Source organism: Oryzias latipes, chromosome 7 (genome assembly GCF_002234675.1).
Source record: "Oryzias latipes chromosome 7, ASM223467v1".
NCBI classification, from domain to species: Eukaryota; Metazoa; Chordata; class Actinopteri; order Beloniformes; family Adrianichthyidae; genus Oryzias; species Oryzias latipes.
This window is the reverse complement of record NC_019865.2, coordinates 5,591,441-5,616,415: the sequence shown is the minus strand read 5'-3', so window position 1 is coordinate 5,616,415 and position 24,975 is coordinate 5,591,441. Positions and strand designations below refer to the sequence as shown.

The 24,975-nt window shown below is 39.6% G+C and overlaps 1 protein-coding gene and 1 long non-coding RNA gene across 2 annotated transcripts in view; one reads left to right on the top strand and one right to left on the bottom strand.

The window, feature by feature from the left end:
• ntsr1 (neurotensin receptor 1) overlaps positions 1-24,975 on the bottom strand; it is a 59,946-nt gene that overhangs the window by 5,339 nt on the left and 29,632 nt on the right. Inside the window, exons 2-3 of the mRNA XM_023956402.1 lie at positions 23,584-23,785; positions 13,831-13,915 (exon numbers count right to left, since the gene is read on the bottom strand). Coding sequence (XP_023812170.1) covers positions 13,831-13,915; positions 23,584-23,785 — 287 coding nt within the window. The remainder of the gene's footprint in view (positions 1-13,830; positions 13,916-23,583; positions 23,786-24,975) is intronic.
• On the top strand, positions 10-23,671 carry LOC111947645. Its single transcript, XR_002873508.1, has 3 exons — positions 10-266; positions 2,454-2,600; positions 23,588-23,671. It is a non-coding gene; the product is annotated as an uncharacterized LOC111947645 (long non-coding RNA).

Sequence of the window (24,975 nt, the reverse complement as noted above, 5' to 3'; positions counted from 1 at the left end):
ATGGTCGACACGATCTGCTGCAATGAAAACCGAGCATCAATATGGGGAACAAAGGGGATTGAAGAGACTGCCCTGCAGGTGTAGCTGAAAGATGCACTCATGGTCTGTATGCAGGGCATGAAGGATTTGGAATAAAAATGAACCTTTCTGCTATGTTTGCAAGAGAAATAATTGAACATGTTGTACTTTTTTTTTATCTTTACAGCAAGGTTTGAGAAAACACATTTTTGCATGCCGGGTTGCGACTTTAAAAGCTACCATAGAAGGTAAGGAGCCTCGAGATGTTAAATAAACTCTGTTGTAAACTCTACCCTCTTCATCTTGTATGAGCAAGCAGCAAGAGTGTGATGCTGCACACACAGCTGCCAGCCCGTGTTATTCTTTGGCCAAAATAAAAAACCTGCACACAGCTCACAGAGAATTTCAAGTAGAAAAAAAAAACAGAGGAAATCAGTTTCTTGCAGTGAGATATCATCTTCATCCCACTTGAAACTAATCTAGTAAAACTATTACTACTCATTTTAACTAAGAACCTCTTCCAATAACATATATTTAAGGGTGAACTGTGGCTTGCTACCAGCCTGGGGCTTTATTAATGCTGTCAAAGCCCCTGCAAGAGGATGGAAGGAAGAAATGTTTCATTTGCAGGAATTAGACTGACTTCTGGGCTTGTACAATTCTAATCCTCAGCTTGATGGAAATGGCACGTGCATGGATCACCATACCAGCAGCTCAGCAGCAGCTGAAAATATTGATCAGGTTTTACTGGATGCGGTCCACAGTGCATGCGGGGGTCAAAAACATTTAACTATCTGACTCTAAACTCAAGAAAAGGGATGATGAAAGATGGAGCCGTGCAGCAGAGAGACATTAGAAAATGACATTAAATGGATCAAAGAAAAGAGGGCAAGGAAAAACATCTACAAGCAGAATATGAGAAAAATCAAGCACATGCAGATGCAAAAGCAAAGACTTCAAAGGGGATTTCAGCCTTAGATTTAACCGGGGGCTTTTCTCACCGACCACTGCATGAAAAAAAAGTTTAAAACTTTTTGACTCAACAAAACAAACTAAGCTGGAAAATATATTTTTTTTATTTGATGTAATATTTCTCATCTTAATACATTTGATGAAACAGGTTTAAAATTACTTTGTTGCACGTATGAAGTGGAATTACGATTTGACACAGTACACGTGCCTCAAGGCAGAGGGCACTAGTGACCCCAGAGAATGTGACAGCGCACCTAAAGAATAATAGAATTAGTGGTAGCAAGTCAAGTGCAGCCGTTCAGTTATTCTTTAATATTGTTTAGCGTAATTTTCTAAATGGAGGATTAGTGTCTAAACACAGGAACTTATTTAGACACATCTCTGGCAGTGATTTCCATGGAGACAGAGAGACTTTTAAAACTGAAGAAAGAAAAGGAACAATCCTACAAACGGGTTCTCCATGCGTTTCTTCAGAAAGCGCGGCGCATGGACTTCACTTTTAAGGAAAAGTAAGTCAATAATAATAGTTTTGGTGATTTTTTGTTTTGTTACAGTTTGTAGACATAAAATGTAGAAATGTAATTTTAAACAACACATTTTAACTTTTGCCAATCAAATGGTGATTATGAAACTCTCTAGGGTTCTTCTTGTTTTTTAACTTGTCCTGTCCAGCTGTTGGACATATTTTACTGTTACAATAGGGAGGGTATGAATCTTCTGACTCATAAGGTGTATAGTTGAGTAAACCCCTTTTGTAATTCAGGCTAAACTTTATTTATTTTTATATTGATGACATCTGTAACCGTTTTTTGTTGGACTGGACGGAAAAGAAGAAGAGGGAAGAAGAGAGAGGAGGGGGGTTAAGGGCATAAAAGAAGGAGAGGGAAAGGGGGTCAAAGAAATAGGAGGATGAATATAGAAGGGCGGGGGGGGGGGGGGGGGGGGGTAAAATCATAAAGCAATAAGCACCAAGTTGTGGAAGTTTCTATAATCATTACTGTCAGGTGAAAGTGTTAGTCAACACGGGCTGGGCCTGTCCACACACACACGGAAATTTTACCATCATACCTGTTTGCTCCAAAATGTTCACATACAGTCATGTCCACAAGTACACAATAAAACTACAATTCCCATGCATACTTATGCAAACAAACCATCACATGTCAAGCATTTCATTCAGTCCCGCAGTGTCAAATGTAGTTTCATTATGAATTATTGTTCATCTGTGAGCCTTCATCGATTGAGTCCATCTTAAACAGACTATATCCATACTTATGTTTCATTTTATAAACTCCTCCAAATCCTGTGCACCAGGAGCCTGTTGGTACTGTTCACATGATGAATGCACAATCCTTTAGGGTGGTCTGACATTTAGGAATGAGAACGTTAGCCTTACAAATACTATCAGATACACTTACTACAGCATGCCAATTAAATGTTCCATTTCTTGACATTCCTTAAAGGGGCTCAAGGGAATCACCTGCGCTCCTCTTGAGATGTTGCCGCTCCTGTCTATGACCCTCCAACAAAAACCGGCAGCATGTGAACTACAGATGAAACCCTTTTGGTGGATCAGAAAGTTCAATCGAACCCCAATGAAGACCAAACAAGTAAGTGAACCCTGATCTGCTGGACTACGGAGGGTCCAATTATGAATGTACTCTAAAGTGGTTACAGCTTATTTTCTTGCTTTTATACCATTCTTGGTTGGAGAATATCGTTTTCACGTGAGCAGCATTTAGAACTTTAGGACTGTTTGGTCCACATCTGTCTTTGCTTTACTTCTGAGAGCTCCATGTGTGAAACTAAGCCTAATCACGCAAAAGACAGATCCAGACAGAGTCCACTGGGCTATTCTAATGCCAAAGCCACCCTAAATATGATTGCAGGTCCACATTTTAGGGATCTGAGACTTGACCTTCAGATAATCTCAAATGCTCAAGACTTGGACTTGAAAAAGGGTAAATGTAAAGAGCATCTCTGGCATGAGAAAAGTGGTTTACTCTATTACACCTCAGGCCTGATGAGATTCCGTGCTCTGCCTCTTGAGTAATTGGTGCTTCTCTGTCTCTTTAAAGCCAACCACAGTTGCTTCAGCCGTAATTAAACAAAAATGTGTTCAAACTGCCTTTTTTCCTCACACCTCCATGTTCCCCAATGAAAGTAAAAAAGCAGTGATGTGACACACAATATTTTCTTCTCTTAGTCATCTTTTGATTTTTTTTTTTTTTATCAGGCTGTCATTTGAAAATCTTTGAAAATGTTGATTATTTTTTCTGTTTTTACATACCAGAATGAAAAAAACATTGTTTATCTGGGACTCAGGCCCACAGGGAGCAGGTTTAGCTGCGTTTGGACTCTCATCTGTTGCTTTTGAACAAAATTTCCAAACTAAACTTGTGACTAAAGCACTTATGATTCAGAATATTCAGCAAAGGCTTTGAATTCTTTAAGTACCATTAGTACAAGTCAATTTCTGGGACTTATAGAAGGGCGGAGTGTAGAATCATAAAGCAATAAGCACCAAGTTGCTGTATTTTTTATTTTTTAGTTATTACTGTCAGGTGAAAATGTTAAAATGTATATTAATAAAGCCCTGAGATTGTGTAGAAGCCCACAGTTACCCCTGATTGCATGGTCCATCTGAGGTGCATCTGATGCATCTTCGTTGCGTTGCGTGGGGAGTCCGTCTCACGATCGTCAACTAGTTTACATTATCTCCGTTGCGTCTCCGGTACATCCCCGGACTGGTTTGTCCTGCCACCACCATGTCAGGTAGCTCGCCCCGCTCTCTTCGATCATCCTAAATTTCCAAAGCAATCAGGCCCCATGCCCTCTTCTTCCTCTCAGTCCTTGTAAGAATGCATGTTTCTGTAAAAATTAAATTTGTCCCAAAGAGAAGCAGGTATAATTTCTGTGTTAATGTACGTTATTGTGTGGGCATGTCACCATAAACAAAATTGTAATTTGACAACATTTTATTTTTAAGTACAAAATAAGTTTGTTTTTTGAAACCCAGACCTGTTTCCTGTCTCTATCTTTTTGCCGCGACCTTGACTCGTCAAACAATTGGAAATAAAACTCCAGCAAAAAGATGTTTTGTGGTGGTGAGGGATGGACGTGAGACGCAGATGTAGCAGAGGCCATGTAAACATTCCTAGTGAATAATGAACTATTTATTTTATTTTATTTTTTTGTCAACGCAACCTAGATGAACCGCAGATGAACCAGTGGAAATCAGCCTTTATACTGTATCTGTGAAGTAGAGCTGCAAACATTTTTAAACCATTTGGCTCATGGGCTGAGGAATCATTCTCTTCAGAGTTCTTCTTTCTCTTTCGGCTTTTCCCATCAGGGGTCGCCACAGCGAATCATCCTTTTCCACCTCACTCTATCATGAACATCTTCTACCCTAACATTAGCCAACTTCATGTCCTCTGTTAAGACATCCATATATCTCCTCTTTGGCCGTCCTCTTGCCCTCCTGCCAGGCAGCTCCATCTCCAACATCCTTCTATCAATATATCCACTATCCCTCCTCTGAACATGTCCAAACCATCTCAGTCTGGCTTCTCTGACTTTGTCGCTAACACAGGCAACATGAGCCGTCCCTCTGATGTACTCGTTCCTTATCCTGTCTAACCTGGTCACTCCTAAGGAGAACCTCAACATCTTCATCTCCGCTACCTCCATCTCAGCCTCTTGTCTCTGTCTCACTGCTACCATCTCTAACCCATAGAGCAGAGCTGGTCTCACCACTGTCTTGTACACCTTTCCTTTGAGTCTTGCTGACACTCTTCTGTCACACAACACTCCTGACACTTTCCTCCACCCGCTCCAACCTGCCTGCACTCGCCTCTTCACCTCTTTTCCACACTCCCCATCACACTGAACTGTTGACCCCAAGTACTTAAACTCCTGCACCTTCTTCACCTCAGCCCCCTGTAACCTAACGCTTCTACCTTGATCCCTCTCGTTCAGACACATGTATTCTGTCTTACTACGACTGACCTTCATGCCTCTTCTTTCCAGAGCAAACCTCCACCTCTCTAGCTGTTCCTCCACCTGCTCTCTACTCTCACTGCAAATTACAATGTCATCCGCAAACATCATTGTCCAGGGAGATTCCTGTCTTACCTCGTCTGTCAGCCTGTCCATCAGCATAGCAAACAAAAAGGGACTCAAAGCTGATCCTTGGTGTAGTCCCACCTCCACCTTGAACTCCTCTGTCTGACCTACAGCACATCTCACCACCGTCATACTTCTCTCATACATGTCCTGAACTACTCTGACATACTTGTCTGCCACTCCAGACGACCTCATACAGTACCACAGCTCCTCCCTCGGCACCCTGTCATACGCCTTCTCTAAATCTACGAACACACAATGCAGCTCCTTCTGACCTTCTCTGTACTTTTCCATCAACATTCTCAAAGCAAAAATGGCATCAGTGGTGCTCTTACGGGGCATGAAACCATACTGCTGCTCACAAATCTCCACCTTCTTCCTAAGCCTGGCTTCCACTACTCTTTCCCACAGCTTCATTGTGTGGCTCATCAACTTTATTCCTCTATAGTTGCTGCAGTTCTGCGTGTCACCCTTGTTCTTAAAGATCGGAACCAGAACGCTTCTCCTCCATTCCTCAGGCATCTTCTCACTCTCTAAAATCCTATTGAACAACCTCGTTAGAAATTCCACTGCTGTCTCTCCTAAGCACTTCCATACCTCCACAGGTACGTCATCAGGACCAACGGCCTTTCCGCTCTTCATCCTTTTCAGAGCCTTCCTAACCTCCTCCTTTCCAATCTCTGCTACTTCCTGCTCCACAACAACCACATCTTCCTCCCTTCTTTCCCTGTCATTTTCCACGTTCATCAGCTCCTCAAAATACTCCTTCCATCTTTTCTGTACACTCTCCTGGGTTGTTAGCACCTTTCCATCTCTGTCCTTAATCACCCTTATCTGTTGCACGTCCTTCCCATCTCTGTCTCTCTGTCTGGCTAGCCTGAACAAGTCCTTTTCTCCTTCCTTTGTGTCTAACCTGTCATATAGCTCATCGTAAGCCTTCTGTTTGGCCTTTGCCACCTCTCTTTTCACTCTACGCTGCGCTTCCTTGTACTCCTGTCTACCTTCCTCAGTCCTTTCTACATCCCACTTCCTTTTACCCAACCTCTTCCTCTGGGCGCATTCCTGTACTTCCTCATTCCACCACCAAGTGTCTTTACCATCTTTCCTCTTTCCAGATGACACACCTAGCACCTTCCTACCTGTTTCCCTGATAATCTCTGCTGTAGTTTCCCAGTCCTCTGAATCATTCTCTTCAGAGTTAACATCTCTAATTAGAATAATAATTACTGGAATAAACCAGGTCTTAACTTTCTTATTTTTTGAGTGAAATTTTAGGACTCACATCTTGAAAGTGAGGTCGGGTTTCAAATTGAGTCAAAACATTTCTGAGTAAATGGGTAAAAAAGTCTAAATAAGTTTTATGACTCCGGAAGAAAACAAAAATTGTAACTCTCTCAAAGATGAGTCTCACGTCCCGCCTCATTTTCACTTTCAGTAAATCAGATATGTCTATCAATTGATAAATGGACAATATTGTGGGCATAAATCCATGGAAACATAAAGTAAGACTTTATGTAGCCAAACTCATGTCAGCAGGCCCACTGAAGCAAAGCAAAATGAAGTTTGAAGAAAAATCTCATTTTCTAAACCTTCAAGTTGATTGTTGACAAGACAACTGCAGAGAATGTAGGCTTTTAAAATTGCACACAAGCACAATTTCAAAATAACAGCCCATTACAGCTGAAAATGAAGACTGCTGCCCTATAATACTGCGGATGCTGAGGAGGGGGGGGGGTGTGACTCATGTGTTGTTTATGACGCCAACATGGAAGCTGTTCCCTGCTGCTTCCAGTGTGCTTGTATCAAAAAACTATTTGCTCCTCAATAATAACTTTTCTTGCAGTTATATTTCTCAATGCAGTTTAAGCAAATTCAGTTTCGCCGTGCAGTCCGAGGGAATACAGCTCCTCGATTTGTCGCTCCCCACATGGCTGTGATATTTAAGTCACACAGAGGTGATTAAACCAGTCTGTGAATGAGGATGAGCAGCTGAGCGATTAACCTTCAACACTACAAATCACAGAAACACCCTGCAGAGATTTCATATAAAGCGTAGATTTCAGACACTTTTTTTTACAGCTTAAAGTAGAAGCAAACAACATTGTAATTTTCCATCTCACTTGATGCATGTAATTAAAATATCACAGCTAAGCTAACCTCTTGCTAAAATACAAAGACATAAGGTACTGACAAGACAGAGCTATCATCTGGAAGCAGGGAGATAAGAAGTTTCAAGGTAAATTTGCATCAGACTTTGATGATTAGTGCTGTAACAAATATCTAAACAGTTGGATATTTGCGATCTGTTTCCAGATCGCTGATTAACAATCTTTATACATATACATGTAGTAAATTACAAACCATATGTGCCACTGTCATCAGACATGAAGATTCTAATATTAAAAGCTAGACTATCAAGGGTTTTTTATAGTTGGAAAAACATGGGACTGAAGTTCAGTTTACAAAACAAAGTTCTGAAAACTGATTTTGTTTTGAATATAATCGAAAATTTTGATTAAAATATATACAATGAGTATGAAATTAAGTTTTACGAAAGATTCAGAAAAAATCTAGGGGTCATGTGACTGTCCGCTAGCATGGCAGAGAATCCGTACCATGACACGTCTGTAAAATATTCATCTAAAGTGCGGGAGTTTTTTTTGTATTTCCACGAAAGATGAAAAAACTCAGTTTATAAAACACGTCTGTTGGAAAAACTGTAGTCAGTTTAGATGAAAGGACTGTGAGTGTTTTCTAGTTGTTACTTTTTTATTTATGTGTCTCTTTGTCTCTATTTACTATCTTCCTGTTATCGATCTACTGGAACTTGATGAAGTAAAAGAAGAAGTTCGGTAGGGCGGTCTACCTCTAATCAGATGATTGCAGGTTTGATTCCCACCTTGCCCGCCCAAGGTGGGACATATGCCAAGTGTCCTTGTGGAAGGTTAGTCCCAGTGTTTGACAGCGGCGGTGCCATCTGTGTGTGAATGGGACTGTGTCTGTAAAGCGCTTTGGGGCTTTAAGGATAATAGAAAACCGCTGTACAAGTATACGCCATTACTCTAGAGTTCCTCCACTTTACACATAGATACTCCAACTGCTGGTGACCTTCATTCCTCTCCTTTCCAGAAACCTCCACTTCTCTAGATGGTCCTCCACCTGCTTTCTGCTCTCACTACAGAACACAATGTCATCTGCAAACATACTGGTCTACAGAGATAATGTGGCCAGGCTGGACATAGTATACTGCACTGAAATTTGTTACATTGTCAAAATTGGCAGACAAACTTAATAGAAAATTTTAAAAGAAAGGCCATTGGGAATATGGAGGTTGTCTAATTCCCCTTTTAACTCTGGTTTGTATATACGATTTTTCCTGTAAGTGAAGATTTAAAAAAAACTTTGATGGCAAAGCAGCTCTGAACAACATTCCAAGTGGTATTAAGAGACTTAATCTGAGCATCAGCTGCATGTCTTAGAGGATGTGTTTAAGCCTTTAGAAGCAGAAGAGCGGAAGCTGACCAATATTAAGGGAGAACAGCCTGTAAATATGTTGCTGCAAAATTGACTTCTCTGGTTCATTGGTAAAAACATTACATTTTGTTAAATTACAAGCCTTAACTATGCAGTGCCTAATGGATTTCCTAATGTCTCTTTGAAAATGGTTGTCAGTGTTTTTTTTTTTGTTTTTTTTTTTAACGCAGACTGTTTTTCCCTTCGTGACACATGTTATCTCTCGGTGGAACAACCTGTCAATGATAATCGAAGATTTGCTTCAGCAAAACAAACAAGCTGAATCAAAGCTGATGCATGGCACCAAAGGGGAGCTAAATGGACTCTTCCTCCTAATGGAGTCCAGTGACTGTGAAAAGAGCATGAAGGCATTAGAGCAGACACACTGCAGCCTTTATGCTGATGTCAGGAAAAGTGGCTTTGGGAAAACCAAAATGCAGAAAAAAACAAAATCTTATAAACAACCACTTAAATACAATGAATGAAAACAGGAGCTGCCGTATCTTAAGGGGGGGGGGGGGGGGGGGCAGGCTTGTCTTGCAGTTCCCTTCAGGCTTCTGCAGCTGCCTTAAGGGACATCATTAAAATTGTACGTACATTATTGTGCGCGTTGTAAGTGTATTGTGAAGTATTTGTAAGGATAATGTAAGTCGCAAACACTTAGTACTTATTAGTTATTACTCCATTACAGTGCAGGGTTACTCCACATTTGGGGTGTGCAGGTGATACGTCAGTGCCCATAGGATGTCCACACAAACTACGCTCTGATTGTCTAATTTCCTTATTTCTAACAATGAGGCTACACACAAGGAACCCTCTAGGAGTGGAAGTACACTTATTAAATCAAGAGCACTCACAGACTCCCTGTGCGGTCCACATGATTTTGGGGCCTCAAAAACAGGAATACGCCTGAACCTTATCTATCTTTCCCTTCCTTTACCCTTGTGTGTTGAATGTTCTGCTCCCCCCTGCCAACTGTCGTTGTGTCCTTGGGCAAGACACTTCCCCTCCTTGCCTCCAGTATGTCTCCACTAGTCTGTGAATGCGTATGAATGTCCTGGTGATGGCCGGAGGGGCCATAGGCTCGTACTGGCAGCCACGCCTCTGTCAGTCTGCCCCAGGGCAGCTGTGGCTACAACAGTAGCTTACCGCCACCAAGTATGAATGAGGAGTGAATGAATTATCGAAACACTTAAGTGCTTTGAGGGTCTGGAAAACCGCAGAAAAATCCAATCCATTACTTTTATTATTATTATTATTACAACCTGTCACCCGCAGCATGCCTGTTAAAAAAATGTTCAAATTTTACTCTAAAGGCTCACAAAGTGGTCTACAGGCTGGATATAGGCACAGCCTTGATATTTTGTGTGGGCCACCTGCGTGACCCATACAAGTTTGCCCATTCTTGCTACCCCGTATCTACCCAAAGGGGCAGTTGTGACTAAGACTTAAGACAGTCCTGTGCGCTTGGTATGACTGGCAGGAGGGATACTAATGACTCTGACTCCTTCATTTGGTTTGGTTTGCTTTTATGCACGACACAAAGTCTTAAAATGACCAAACAACAAGCTTTGTCCATGAAATAAATAGAAGCTCCAAGAAGAACACCAGCAAGTCCTGCTAACTGTCAGATATGTGTTATTTCTGCTGAAAGTTATTGCTGTTATTGCTAAAATAGCAGCAAATAAAATGTCAACCACGTAAGCACTCTACGCTGAAAAATGTGTAAAATTGTAAAAGCGGAGCTTCATCATTTGCAAGATAAGGTCACATTGCAGGACATGTTAAAAAAATAAGAAAAGAAAAAAACTATAAGAATCCAAATGCACATTTTTTATTGTGTTTATGCTTAAACTAAACTGAGATTTTAGTGCATCAAAAAGGCACTGAAGAATTAAATCAACTGAAGAACCAAGACCAAATGCTGACACTATTTTGGTAAACAGTAGTTTATGTTGTCGGCTCTGTCTTCTTGGTTCTATTCAGGTTCAGTCTGCAGGTTTTGTGTTTTCCCCTGATCAGTCACAGCAACTTCAGGGGGGTATTCCAGAAAGCAAACTACCCTGACTTTAACCCTGAACTCTGGCTGAAATCCGCATGAACTTGCTAACTCTGGTTATGTCGGTTCCAAAAGACCGAAAACTAGTTAGTGTAATTACGCTCTACTTGGTAACCCTGGCTTAATGCACGTGCACGACAAGTACATAAAGACATTCTCAATGGATCGCCGATTTCCGTTTCTGGAGTCACCATGGAAACGAGTGGGGGAAAAAAAGAGAGCGCTATGCTTCAGTGAGACGGAGTCTGAGATTTAAATGACAGCGTATGAAGATTATACGTCCATCGAAAAAGTAATTCTGCTGCATCATCAAAATAAAGAGTTTCTGCTTGGAGAAAAAGAACGGACAAAGTAAACACATGATTTTCTATCTCATTTCTATTTTCATTGTGACGCATATATATATATATATATATATATATATATATATATATATATATATATATATATATATATATAAATTTATCCAACTTAAATTAATTCAATTGGTATCAATTCAATTTATTCAACCTAATTTCTTACGTCTACCCAACTCAATATTTACATATTTATCGAACTAAATGTCATATTACTCCAATTCAATTAAAGATTTCCATCTTAATCTATTGTAATTCTTGAACTCTCATATGTTTAAATTTGAGCCTGCAGAAATACTCATTTTTAAAACAATAAAATGAATGAAACAAAACAGATTTTAATCATGCAACAATATACCACATCTCTGAATTTATCTTCACAGCACATCACAGTAGTGGTGCTATATAAACTCATCATCCTCTCCCTCCCTCTCACTCATGGTGCAGTTTTGCACTTTTAGAATTTGACATTCGACATTTTGTGTTTTTGTGCGTATGCCATGTGTGAATTTTCAGTTTCCTCTATACTTTTTGGCATTCGGAGCAGACAGCAAAGAAAGAATTTCATTGTGCAGGGAAACCCGTTTCTTACTGTGCATATGACAATAAACCCTTTGAATCTTGAATCTTGAAATAATTAAATATAACAGTACAAATAACTGAGCAAAACACAGTAAAACAGCTAAACAGCTAAACACATTTGGTCAAAAACCCAAATCCGTCCAGTCAGGCAAAGGAAATGGTATCCCACAATTCCTTGCGGTGCCGATCTAACAGCAGCACCAAAGTTACACCTACTTAATTGAATTAATTTTAATGAAAGTAAAATAAATGTCTGATAACTACGTGTTATGTTTAAGATGACTTAACTAAAAAGATTTTATTTATCTTAACTAAAGCTAATAATTAAGTTAGATCAAAGTAAAAAAGTTTATCTTTCCAACATCCAAACGTGGTCTTATCACCCTCTCATGGTGGAAAAAGTATTATCTGAGCTTCTTCATCCACTAAATCATCTTCAAATGGACACACCATGCTGCTTCACGTCTCTGAAAAAAAACTAGCCTTCCATTAAACCTGCTCCCGACCAGGTTATGTTCAGAGCATGAGTTGCTAGCTGAGGTTGTACACTTCTTTAGCCTCAAACTTACCGTGGGAGCTAGCATAACCTGCTTTCTGGAATACCCCTCTGGAAGCTGATAATCCACAGCTGCCTTCAGTTAAGTTAATCACACTCCATGTATTTAAGTGTCTGCTTTTTTGGCTCATCTGCTTTGTTCTCCCTTTTGCTTCTCCCTCTGTTTCATGGTTTTGTCATACATTTAGTTATTTTATAGAAAGTTTTGGCTTCCCTCTTCTGCATGCTGGGTCCCTCCCCATCAGTTCCTAACAGCACTTTTAGGAGCCCAAAGTCCTTTTTATTCAGTCCTGCTTGTTGAATCTTGTCGTTAAGCTAAAATGAACTAAATTACTAATCATTAACCAAAATGCTGAAGAAAGCAATAAGGTCCAGAATGACATGAAGCATCGTGTATTTCAAACCAAACACGTGTTGAAAAATGACAGTCTACAGTCAAGTCTGCATCAGAATGAAAGGACAAAGAACACATTTCCACAGTTTTTTTTTTCAAGCCAAAGATGCAACTGAAAAAACAATTTAAATGTTTTAGAATCCTGAGGCACACGCACTGTGCTGGCTTCTGTGACCAAAACTGTTTTTATACATCTGATCTGAACTACTTTGAGATGTTTTGCTGGAGATTTTTCCAGCATGGTCACCTGCTTGATTTGGTGAAAAACTTTGCATTTTGTCAAATGTGACTGTAGTCGTTCACATTTAATTGAAAACTGTCTAAAAAAAATAGGCAACAGAAAAGTGTTTTATACAACGTTGTTGCACTTAAAATATTGGAAAAAATTTTGAAACTAGAGATTATTTTAACATAAAAATGCAATATAATTGGAAAGTTTTTCAGTCACACTACAGGCTTTTCCTATTTTTGGGTTGTGTACAGTTGAGTCTAAACAGAGAATTTCAATGTTGCAGCTTAAATGTTATGATCCCTGTGGCATCATCTTTTTTTTTTTTTTTTTTTTACCACAACCTAACCGCAGACTTCAAACAGCAAGAATAAGTTATTTTTTCTGCCAATTTAAATCTGCCATCAGAAGAGAAATGAAGGAGCTGTCTTTGCTTGTATAAAAAGGTTTTCTTGATAATTTAATATTTCATTCATTCTGCCCAAAACAGACATGTCGAGAATTTTTTTTTCATGATGCAAACCAGCTTTTTTGTCCCCGTTGTCATATTGGAGCCGGAGGCACAAAAGCAATAGGATTGAGCATCTGTGTGTACGTAAGGGCTGTGTGTCTATGTATGGGCTGTTTGCATTAGAAATCACAGGAGTGATTTTCAGTGCATTAGATGTAATTTCCTGAAAGAGCCCAGGATTAAATTAGAATGCACTATTTTGTGGCGTTGTGGAGCTAAAAATAGAATAAAAAAGAGATAAAGTAGGAGACAGAGAGATTGACAAAGACAAACGAATGCAATCAAATCCATCTCGTGAAGATGCATTCACCCTGCTGTTTGCAGTCAGTCGCTCCATAAGGGCGAGTCCCAATTAAGGGTCTAGCAAACTCTGCAGCTGTATTCACGTGTGTGTGTGTGTGTGTGTGTAGGTGTGTGTGTGTGTGTGTTAATTAAGCACTTACTGCATAGATTAAGCAAACAAACAGCCGGAGGTTTCATTCATAATAAAAACAGAGAAAAGGCTTACTCACTTTGACCAATCGGAGACGTAACAAAACATGAGGCGGCGAGCGTGATAGGGCAGCCAGCAGACCACAAAGGCTATGACCACCACACCTAAAACAGACAGAGACCATCAGACATTCAATCAAATATATTTTGATTGTATTTGACAAACACTTTGGTTTTGTTAAGCTTTCATTGCATGCATTCGCACAGGGGGTTGACTCGTACGGGTGTTGTGGGTTTTTGGGATGCATGGGACCGTGGAGGGTTGTAGAAGGAGGGGCTGCATCTTAAAGCAACAAACATTTCTTAAACAAAAAAAAAAATTAGCCTATGGTGTCCACAGTGGACAAGCAGGAAAGGGCTTCTTCTTCTTTTTCTATTGTTTACTAGCGCATGTCCACCACCTATAGTTTGAAGAGGCTTGAAGAGCGCACATCACACAATTTGGGAACAAAATAGAAATGGTTTTGTTCATTGTATGTATTACCATCATGTCAGGAGAGTAGTCTTATTTTATCCCTTTTGAAAAACAAACCCAGATTTAATCAGACTTGTTGCTGTGTTTTCGGTCACTAGACAAATCAAATCTATACGTCCCAACCAAATGCGAGTCCCTGATTGTTTAAAGTAAACCTGATTTAATTACCAATGTGCGTTCAATGGCCATGCGCTTTGTACATAAAATGATGGTAAAAAGTTGTGTAGATACGCATGAGATTTAAACACAGTAGCCCCTAAGTTTTCTCCATGTTTGGATAACAGTTCTCTGGAGTCCCAAGGTTGCAGAATTAGCACCTTTTTTAGAGGTAAAACTATGCATTTTGTTGATCTGAGTGATTGGTGGTATCTGTGACCAAAAGGAGAGGAAATCCTTCCATTTTAGTGCATTCATTGTCCATTTTAAATCCAGGCAGCCAGGCAACATTTACTTTTAAAAATCCACTTGGTTGCTGTGTCTACCAAGTTCAAATATCAAAGACCATCATAGGGGAAAATGGGAAAATGGTTAAACACAAACACACTCAGAGGTGAAAGCACTGGGAGAGGTCTGAGCAGCATGACAACTGAATGCATTAACCACCTCGTTCCCTCTGAAGTCAGCAGAGGGGCCATGTAGAGTCTCAGGACAAGGCCAGGATGGCAGGTCTGTCTTTAGCTCTCTGCTCTTACGGTTGTTTTTTTGCACCATCGTGGTGCCAACCAGTTATTTGGTTGTCACTCTAAAAGAAAACTCTTTTGAGAAACCATGACAACCCAACTACAAGTGACAGTCGCATTGTAACTTTGACCATTTGGTGTTGAGCCAAAACATCAGTCCCCCCTCTTTCTTTCTTGTTCCTTTTCTTGCAGCAACAGCAGGTCCCACCTGCAGAGACATGCGGTTTTAACCCTCAGTAGATCCTCTGAGACGGCAGGCACTTAAAGCAAACCAACACTTAGGTATCAGACTGAGGCAGAGCCTGCCTGCGCTGCAGCTGAAGGTCATGTTTAGTATTCAGCGCAGCCTAAACCTCTTGGTTTGAGTTTGAATGGCAGACATCTCCGTACAGACATGTCAGTCCATACAAACACTCTCACGGTTGGTGAACGTTTGAGCTTCCTTGTGCTCCAGATTTAGTTCATACACTGCAGAATTTTTGACTATTTGGGGAAGGGATGCTGGAAACCTATGGACGTGAGGTGGAACTCTTTGGGTGAAGAGAAAAAAAACAAATAATTGATCTATCTTCTTTGTTGGGCTGGTTAACAGGATTTATTCCTTTTTTTAAATATAAATGATCAGCCATATGAAAAGAAATTCTATTTTTTAATCACTTTGTGGTGAATTTATTAGATTAGATTTGTTTATTAATCCCACAAATGGGAAATTTCCTTATCACAGTAGCATGGAGTTTGGCACAAGTATGTACAGACAGTACAAATACACATTTTTGAAAGAATATATACAAAAATAACAGTGTTCTGAAATAATAAACAGGGAAAGAGATGTGCAGGAATATAGAGTCATCTGTATATACATTTTTTGTACAGTGGAATAAAAAACAAAAACTAAAACTAAAATTATTTGCTTAGGCTGAGGTTGAACAGCCTGATGGCAGCTGGGATGAAGGACCTGCGGTTGCGTTCCTTTTTGCATCGTGGGTGCAGCAGTCTGCCACTGAAGGAGCTGCTGAGGTCTGAAACAGACTGATGCAGTGGGTGAGAGGGGTTGTCCATGATTGATGTCAGCTTGGCTAACATCCTCTTCTCACCCACCTCCTCAATGGAGTCCAGAGAGCGGTCCAGGACTGAAACTAAAGCTCTAAGCAGCAGTGACGTGCGGTGAGGTTAATGGCTGGTGAGGCTCTGACGTCATCAGTCAGATTTACAAACATATGAACCATACTGAGTAACTTATTCACCATTTAATTGACAACAGTTAACGTGTTTTGTTTAAAATATTATTTCAACGTGTTTTTTTTCATATACAAATTGCAGCATAGAAAAAAGCACAAACGTTATTATCATCTTACCTTTACTTGTAAATAAAGTCCACACGCCGCTCCTTCTGAAGAAAATGACTTGCCGCTTGCTATCACTTATTCTAGTATTTTTTAGCGTCATAATCTTAGGGCTCACCGGCGCCCCCTAACATGACGCACGAGAATGTCTGGCCTCACCCAGCGGCTTTTTTGCCGGCGTTTAGCGCTCAGCACAAGAAACACGTCCCTCACATACAGTTATTTATAAAAACAAACACTGTACATCATATTCATCTGCTAAATTATGTAAACTCAGCTCTTACAGTACAAGTGATTGAACCGACATACAGAGAGACAGCAGTACCGTCTCACTGCATAGGTATTGTGCAATCCAAGGTGAGGCTCAGCGGGCTGGTGCCTCATCGCACCTCACTTCTTAGTGTCTGAACGGCAAATGCGGAAATTCAGCGATTTTTGAAAAGAAAAAACAGCGCCTCAGCCTCACCTGCCTCTCCTGACTGCACGTCACTGCTAAGCAGCATTGTATGGCCCGCATGTTCCCCAGCCCTCGCCCCCCATTACTCACTCTTAGCTTGCTCTCACTGGCTGAGTGGCTGCTTCAGGCACTATACCCCACCCTACCCTTTTTGATATATATATATATATATATATATATATATATATATATATATATATATATATATATATATATATATATATATATATATATATATTTTTTTTTTTTTTTTTTTTTTTTGGATTATGGCACCATTCGTTTTTTTATTGGTTTGTTGTTTTTGTTTTTTTGTGTGTGTGTGTGTGTGGGGGGGGGGACTCATCCACTATGCCCAAAATGTATTTTACTGTGTACATTTTTGTGAGTTTTGAGTACAAGGTGGGGGGAAAATTGTCACTTAAAGGCAGCGTAATCAAGAAGATTGCAGAAACAAAATGCTCTTTGCAATCCAGGACATAATTCTTGGCCCCCATTCTCGTCTAAATAGCCAAACTTTAAAGCATTGACAAACTGCCAATTTGATTCCCCACCAAAATCTAAAAATGGGCCTCACTGCATTTGGCACTCAGCATTAAGGGATCACCGCTGGTCAGCACTCCTGCAGGCCTTAACTGAAATACAGAGAACAGTGACTCCCACAACAGGTAGACCCCCACCAGAATTGGATTCAGTGGGGGCGGGGAGCTCTGTCGTTACCGATTACAGAGGGCACGACGGAGACGAACACACAAACAAAACCACTACAAAATCTCTTATAAGACACGCAACAACAATGGCGGACATCCATGAATGAGAAAAAGCAGGCGGAGGAAATGCTTCAGCCTTCAGCAGCATAATTAGCAGCAGCTTGGAGCAACTCGTACCAAAATATCTACAAAATATATCAAGAATGAAAATGTCAAGCTGATATCTGCCTCATCAGCTATGCAGGGAGTCGGGACCCCAAAAGGGGAATTTGATCAAAACACTACCTGTGTACCAGTGATGTGCACTCAGGTAAGGCTTATTATAGCTTAGAAAATACATACATAAAATAAAATGAATTTAATTTTCTAAAATTAAAAATAAAAATCTAATATTTTTCTTATTTATGTCTATCCTTACTTTTTTCTGTGAGGGTTGTCAACGTTTCTTTGGTAAGAAAGTAGCGAACATATGAATTTCCTGTTGACAAACACGAGTGAGCTGCTGGGGAGGGGGGCTGTAAGCTGACTCTAAGCGGACTTACTCCGCACCAATGGTCCCGCCCACAACTCAGAGGCAATTTTTTTTCGCAATGGACTCCTGCTGCTGCAGAAACTGTGTCCTAGTAAATGACAAGCTGTTGAGTCGTTAATAAATCATGTAACCTCTAATGTGCTACTTTTGAGTGCAATCCTGTCTATTTTGCGGTAGCCTATAGTCAAAACCCTGTTAATCATAATCATCCATCTTTTTAAGAAACGGCTTCTTGTCGGTTCACTACGATGACTTTAAACTTTGGTTTACTTATGAACAATGAAACCCATCTCTGATTGGATATTCAGAAAAACAAAAGCTAAAAACAATGTCCTTAAATATGTTGGTTGGCTAAAAACTCCCCACAATTAGCATTGAAAAAGCAGAGAAAACAGCCATTTGAGTGCCGAACCCTTGCGGTTTGCCTTAAACAGATCTGAAGACCCTTTTATCTGCTGATTAAAATGTTAATGAATGTGCTAATGGTGTGTTTTTTGTCACGCATTTCACAGAATAAGTTGAATCATTGTCAGACAGGCTTTTATCAGAGACTACCGAAGTAAGCTTCTCATTATTCCCTCAAGGTGAGAAGTCGCACTAAAGTGAAGCATCCGTTAATTATGGTGGTTCAAGGCCTTTTTAACAGCATGGAGCAGACTGTTGACATTTTAAAAACTTACTTTCATCTTCTGTCTTTTATTGAAATATTATTATCCTCTATTCACCATCGGTCCTGTCCACTACATTTGTCTTCACTGGTGTAATTAAATGTTATCTTCTTATTTTTGCTGTATATTGCATTTCATTATCTGCTTCTTCTGTTTATTTGCTTTTTAGTCTGGTTCTTATTATGGCCCATGTCTTAGTTGTCTTTCTGGTATTACTTTTTCACTTTGTCTTCCTCTCTGCCTCTAGTGTTTTCCTACTTCCTGAGTCTTTTACAGCTTTTCATTAACTGAATAGTCATTGTATTGCTTTAGCTTTGTCAGTATTGTTTTTAATTGCTTGTTTCTAAGCATGCTTTGTTTATCTTGGAGAGTCTGTGTGTTGTTCTGTCTCAGGACCGGGTCACCAAGCGCTTCCTCTTGTCATAATTTCAGCGGAAGATGGTGCAAAGGTCTTCATGGTGGTGGTGCAGCAGAAAAGACTTATCATGCAAAACAAAAATACAATAAGATGACTTTAAATGAAAAAAAAAGATGCTTTTAGCTGCCATTTAAAGAAGTTTAACAGAACAAAGGCCGTGTCACGCAGCCACTACCTACATTTGCTGCATATTGCATGGATAAAAATTCAAAAAATTCAAAGTCATACGTGAATATACATGGAAAAAGTGATAAAAGTTGTGGTTTTTATTTTATTTTTTCCCCAGATGTATCACATATTTTATTTTATTTAACCTTTATTTACCCAGGACTTGTCCCAGTGACATTAAGAATCTTTTTTCCAAGGGAGTCCTGGCTAGGAAAAAACAATAAATTAAATTTACAATGAAATGTTAACATTAAAAACATAAAATAAATAAATAAAAATCAGAGCTTATGTAAAACAGGTACAGTCAAAAGTGACTTTCTCTTCCAATCTCTGCCTGGATTTAAAAATATTCAGAGGAATGAGTTCTTTTAAATTCCAGCTTTTTTGTAGAGTGTTCCATGTGGAGGGGGCAGAAAAGACAAAAGCCTTTTTTCCCAGTTCTGTACGGGCAAATGGAACAGCAAGCAACAGATGGTCATTGGAACGCAGTCCGTATTATTCCACAGTCCTCAGCTTGATTAAGCTGCAAATGTAGGAAGCTAAAACTCCAAGAAGAGACTTGTGAATATAAATAAACATAACATAACATAACATAACATAACATAACATAACAACATAAATAAATGCACCAGTGTGTGAACCTCCTGGTGGACAGAGAAGACCATCCCACTCGAGAGTACAGTTCACAATGATGAGTCGAGGCCTTACAGTTTGTTACAAACCTTAAAGCGGCGTGATACACAGAATCAATCTTACTCAAACATTGAGCTGTTGCATTCATATATAAAAGGTTTCCATAATCTAAAGTGAATATAAAAGTTACGGTGACAAGTCTCTTTTTAATCCCAAATGAAAAACAACACTTGTTTCCAAATAAAAAAAACGGTTTCAATTTTAGTTTCCTAACATGATTCTCAATGTGGGGCTTGAATGAGAGTGCATCATCAATCACTATTCCCAGATATTTGTACACATACGCATGAGGCACATTAAAATCAAGGAAGATGTACAAATAAACCACACAAAGAACGCGTGATAATTGTGCTGTTTATATGCAACTCATTATAGATGAGTGCGTCAATGGCACAATTTGAACATTATATGTGCGCCATATATGCAATAAAAAAGTTATACATCGTGTTACATGCGTGAAAAGTCCGTTAAACATACGTGGAATGGTCATGGAAAGCCACAAAATAGATAATGAATCTCGCAAAAAGACAGTGGGATGGATTCATAATTATGAAGGATAAACAAAGTTTAAAGACATAAAAGGTAAAAGAAGATTTTTCTAAGTAAGGGCGTAAAGACGAAACTCCTTTGAGCGGAAATGGTGAGTGCCGGTGTTCTTGTTCTGCAGCCTGTGTTCTGGTTCTGAAAGGTCCAGAATGTCCTTTGAATCTCCTTTTGATTGACCTGCTTAAAGGTTAGTCATGGAAAACTGGAAGTCTTTTAAACAATCGATTCCCTGAAATCTCTTTCAAGAATCCACTTTTAACGGCTTCAATCAGCAACCTTGCAGTAAACAACGAAAGCTGAAGCTCAGCAGCCAGATAATGAAAGAGCAGCACACAGACAGGTGATTATGGGGGGGGGCTAGGACTGCATGTATCGTGCTAACAGCACCCATGTGTGAGGAACAGGCTTTTTTTGTTAATGCCATTTTAACCTCATAGAGGCTGAGGATGTATTTTTACATCTAATTACTGTTTTATAAAAAACATATTTTAGCTCATTTCTTATCAGGAAATTTGACAGCAAAGTGGATCATTTAGAAAAAGTTTAGTTTATTCACAGGCTGAGAGATCAAAAGCTTTATTGAGCTCACCAAAAACATTGAATCCACTCAGTGGATGAATGAAGAATCCACAGCTGATAAGAGCCTGTCTTAACTATCAGTGGGGGGACAGGAGTCCTCCCCCCTCATCCAAACTGCCTGACATGATGGAGCTGCTCAGCCGAGCACAACATTATTCATTTGGTAACAGAGCTGCTCCAACCTAAACTGCTTTAAATTAGACATTTTACAAACTTGGATCCATCCAGCAGCAGCTTTTCCATCCATTCTGACTTCAAATTCAATCAAATAGGGAACGGAAAATAAGTGGTTTATGCATTTCTATTCTGTTAATCACTGCAAAAGGCTCTTCTTCTCCAAAAAAGGTTTTATTCAAAGTTTATTCATGTTAAGGTTCTTCTTTTTGCAGAGTTTTTGTGCTCATTTTATCTAAATCAGGGGTCTCAAACTCGCACTCTGGAGTGATGTGTGAGCTTTTCAAAGCAGAAATGCAGCTCAGTCCTTAGAAACCGTTCAAATAATCACGTGGATTTTTGTTTCCAGTCGTGTCCCCACAAAATAAAGGCTGATGTTATTCCCACATTCCCCACATTTACGTGCAGCCAAGATGCAGATTGCAGCATTTCTCACATGGATTTTATGTTCATCAAAGGCTAAATGTTGTTAGCGCGTGTTATCCTACTCCTAATCCTGCTTCTTCCAGCTCCATTCTTCCACAAAAAAAGCACTGACCACACGGGTTAAAAATAAAATGATGAGCCAACAGACGCTTCATAATATTTATAACATTAATAAAAGCACATTTAGAAGATCATCTAGTATATTACCGAGCTGCTGCATAAATGTCTATGGCAGCTCACTTTGTTTCCACTTCCGGTATTTTCAACACTACTGAGCATGCCCAAATGATTTACTCCGACCGAAAGTGTGACCATGTGAACGTTTGTTCTAATCGTAAAAAGTTTTTCTGGGCCCATGTACACAGTTGAATTTTAATCCGACCATTGATCCGATCAAGATATTTTGCGCATGTAACCACGGCTAGTGTCAACGGCTCAAACATAACAGCATCCTTATCGCAAAAAAATTGCGACTGAATTGACTTTATTTTGTTGGAGCTGGAAGAAGATCATTTTCTATGGGTGATGTCACACTATCTCAGTCCAGTTCCCATGTGTAGTAATGCTATGATGTCCTTTTTTGCCCTCTTGTTTTCCAGTTGAGGAACTGGAGAGTAAATGAACTTCTTCCATTTGTTATCTTCTGTTTATACATTTTCTGGCTCTCTGTGTAGAGACAGTTTAAATATTGATCAAACACTCCAATGCCACCTATAAGGTTTCCCACAAAAGTCGAAGTTTTCATCTCTCAAGTATCAGCGGGACCTTGTCCCCTTTTAGAGGCCATAGGAGACACCCTGTCCAGAGGCCCACACCTCCTCAGTTGGCTGCAACTGATACACATGACTTTGTTCCTTGCCATCTAAGGAAATTGCCAGCTACAGTGGAAAAGCTTATGATTCAGGATTTTTTTCCTTTTCCTTTGTAACCACAAATGAGGAGAAGAACATTAGTTAATCAGTCATTTAAGACCCTGTCCTCTGTGCTCAGGTCTTTCTCTGGAGAGCAAAACCCCTTATCTCTGATTCAGAGGTACCAGTCCACATCCTTCAAGTGTTCTCCACATTAAGGTTGTGACTTCATTATACAAACAGAAGCCCATCATCTGCAAAAGGATTGAGGTTGTCAAAGTCCGTACACCAGAACTTTTTGTTTGTTGCTCCAAGAAATTCTGACCATGAAAGTTACTTTGTGATTAAAGGACAACCCCAAAGACGTCTATGTTAGGTTAAGAAGTGATTGACAATTCAACAGAATGAAGTTTCCCAGTGACCATACAAGGAAGATTACTGAAATCTTCACTATGGCATTTGTGGTAGAAGACTCCAAACACCCAACATAAGAAACAGCAGGTGATGGCAACCTTAGGTGATCTAAAACAACAAATCAACTGACTTTAATGGGAGCAGAAATCCAAACAAGGACCTCCCCAACATCCACAGCCTCAGGCGCTGTAGATGTTTCTAATTCACCAACTGTTTTATTTCCCTGAGGTGTTAAAACTGAGCTCTGTATGGAATTCTTTGTAAGTAATTTTGCTTTCCTGTCCAGATTGGAAGAACATAAAACCTGATGCCTAAGGAAAAGTACTGTTACTTCTAAAAGTATCCAGGAGCAGTTTTTTCTTAGACTTCTGCTTCACAAGCTGTCATACTTTTTCAGCTTTGATGGCAGAAACTGCTTAGTTGTGACTATTGCTATAAATATAAAAAAGCAGCATCCAACACTTTGCTTTTCCTGATAATAAGTGAAGATTCAGTACAACAGAAATTAAATGTAAAACACATTAAACTGCAAAGTAATATTTATGGAAAAGCTGTAAGGTTGGTGATGGGAGGTAGAGGTGTGTCAGCTGCTGAAACAAAATCCCCATAAAGAGTTCATTTATTCCGTTTCTTTTTACTTACGTAGAACAAGAACTCCATGGCGAAGCGACTGGGCACGGTTGGATTCCACTGTGAAGCTCAGCATGGTGGCGTTCCCCCCCGTGATGCAGATGCGGTTGTCCTGCTCTGCCTCACGAAACATCCGCACCAGTTGATTGGCGATAATTCCATTCAGCACAGAAATGACGACCATCGGTGCCACAAAGGAGAGGAAGGCGTTAATCTGTTAAGAAGAGGATATAAAAACCCAATTTTGGTTAGATGTGACCAATTTTTTCATGATAGATCAATACATTATACGTCAGTATCAGCGGCCGTGCAGCTAAGGCAGACCGAGCAACCTCTGGTTGCAGGATCGCAGTTCCGTTCCCGCCTTGAACGCCCATCTGCGGAAGTGTCCTCAAGCAAGACACTTAACCCCACATCGCTGCTTATGGTTATAGGTTGGTGCCAATGTGCGGCAGTGGAGCCGCCATCAGTGTGTGAATGAACGGGACTGTGACTTCAAAGCACCTTGGGCCTTAAAAGAAGTTAAAAACAAGCATTTTTTAAATATAGGCCATTTACCATTATCACTAGTACAGTAAAATTTAAAAAGAGCATCATAAAAAAAATTGACCATGAAAAAAAAGGACAAAAAATAAAGGGTCCATCATTCATTCACCAAAATCTAAGAAATTACAACAAATTAACATACAGCTGACACAGTTGTGCATCAGTTAATAAAAAAAAATCAATTAATAAGAGAGATAAAATTAGTTAAAACCTGCATGAATATTAATAAATATACCTAAAAAACATCTCATGACCACAATAGAATGAATTTTAAAACATCCAGTGTTCCAGCAGGTGCAGAATTAAAATTTCAATGAAAATTTTGTGCAGTTGGGTAAAAACCATTATCTGTAAATGTGAACTGGACCGAGTCAGTTTGACATCTCCCATAGAAAGTGGTTTATTTCCAGCTCCAATCAAATGACGTGAATGCAGCATGAAGACATCAGTAAGCAGTGATTGGTCTGAGTCACCATTTCTATGGTAACCACTCTCACCAATCAAGACTGAGATTTATGGGTTTAGTGGGTTCGGGAGAATTTGGCAATCAAATGTTTTGAATGTTCAACCTCATACTTGAGGCATCTCATTAGTCATTTTATTACTTGAATAACTTGCACTACAGAAGAAATATCATCAATAATAAATTAGGATTATTGAGAAGAACATGTTAAAAAAATGTAGCAGAGCAAAAATGGTTATTCTGACAAATGGAATGACTGTTTTTTTTCTCAATAGAAGTTTACGGTATTTTTGCCTCAGCCGGTACTTCCTGTTTGGAACGCAAGGGGGAGGAGTCACTCAGTCCAGTTCTCTTACAGTCAGTGCTTTTGTCCTTGTTCATGAAATGGATGGACA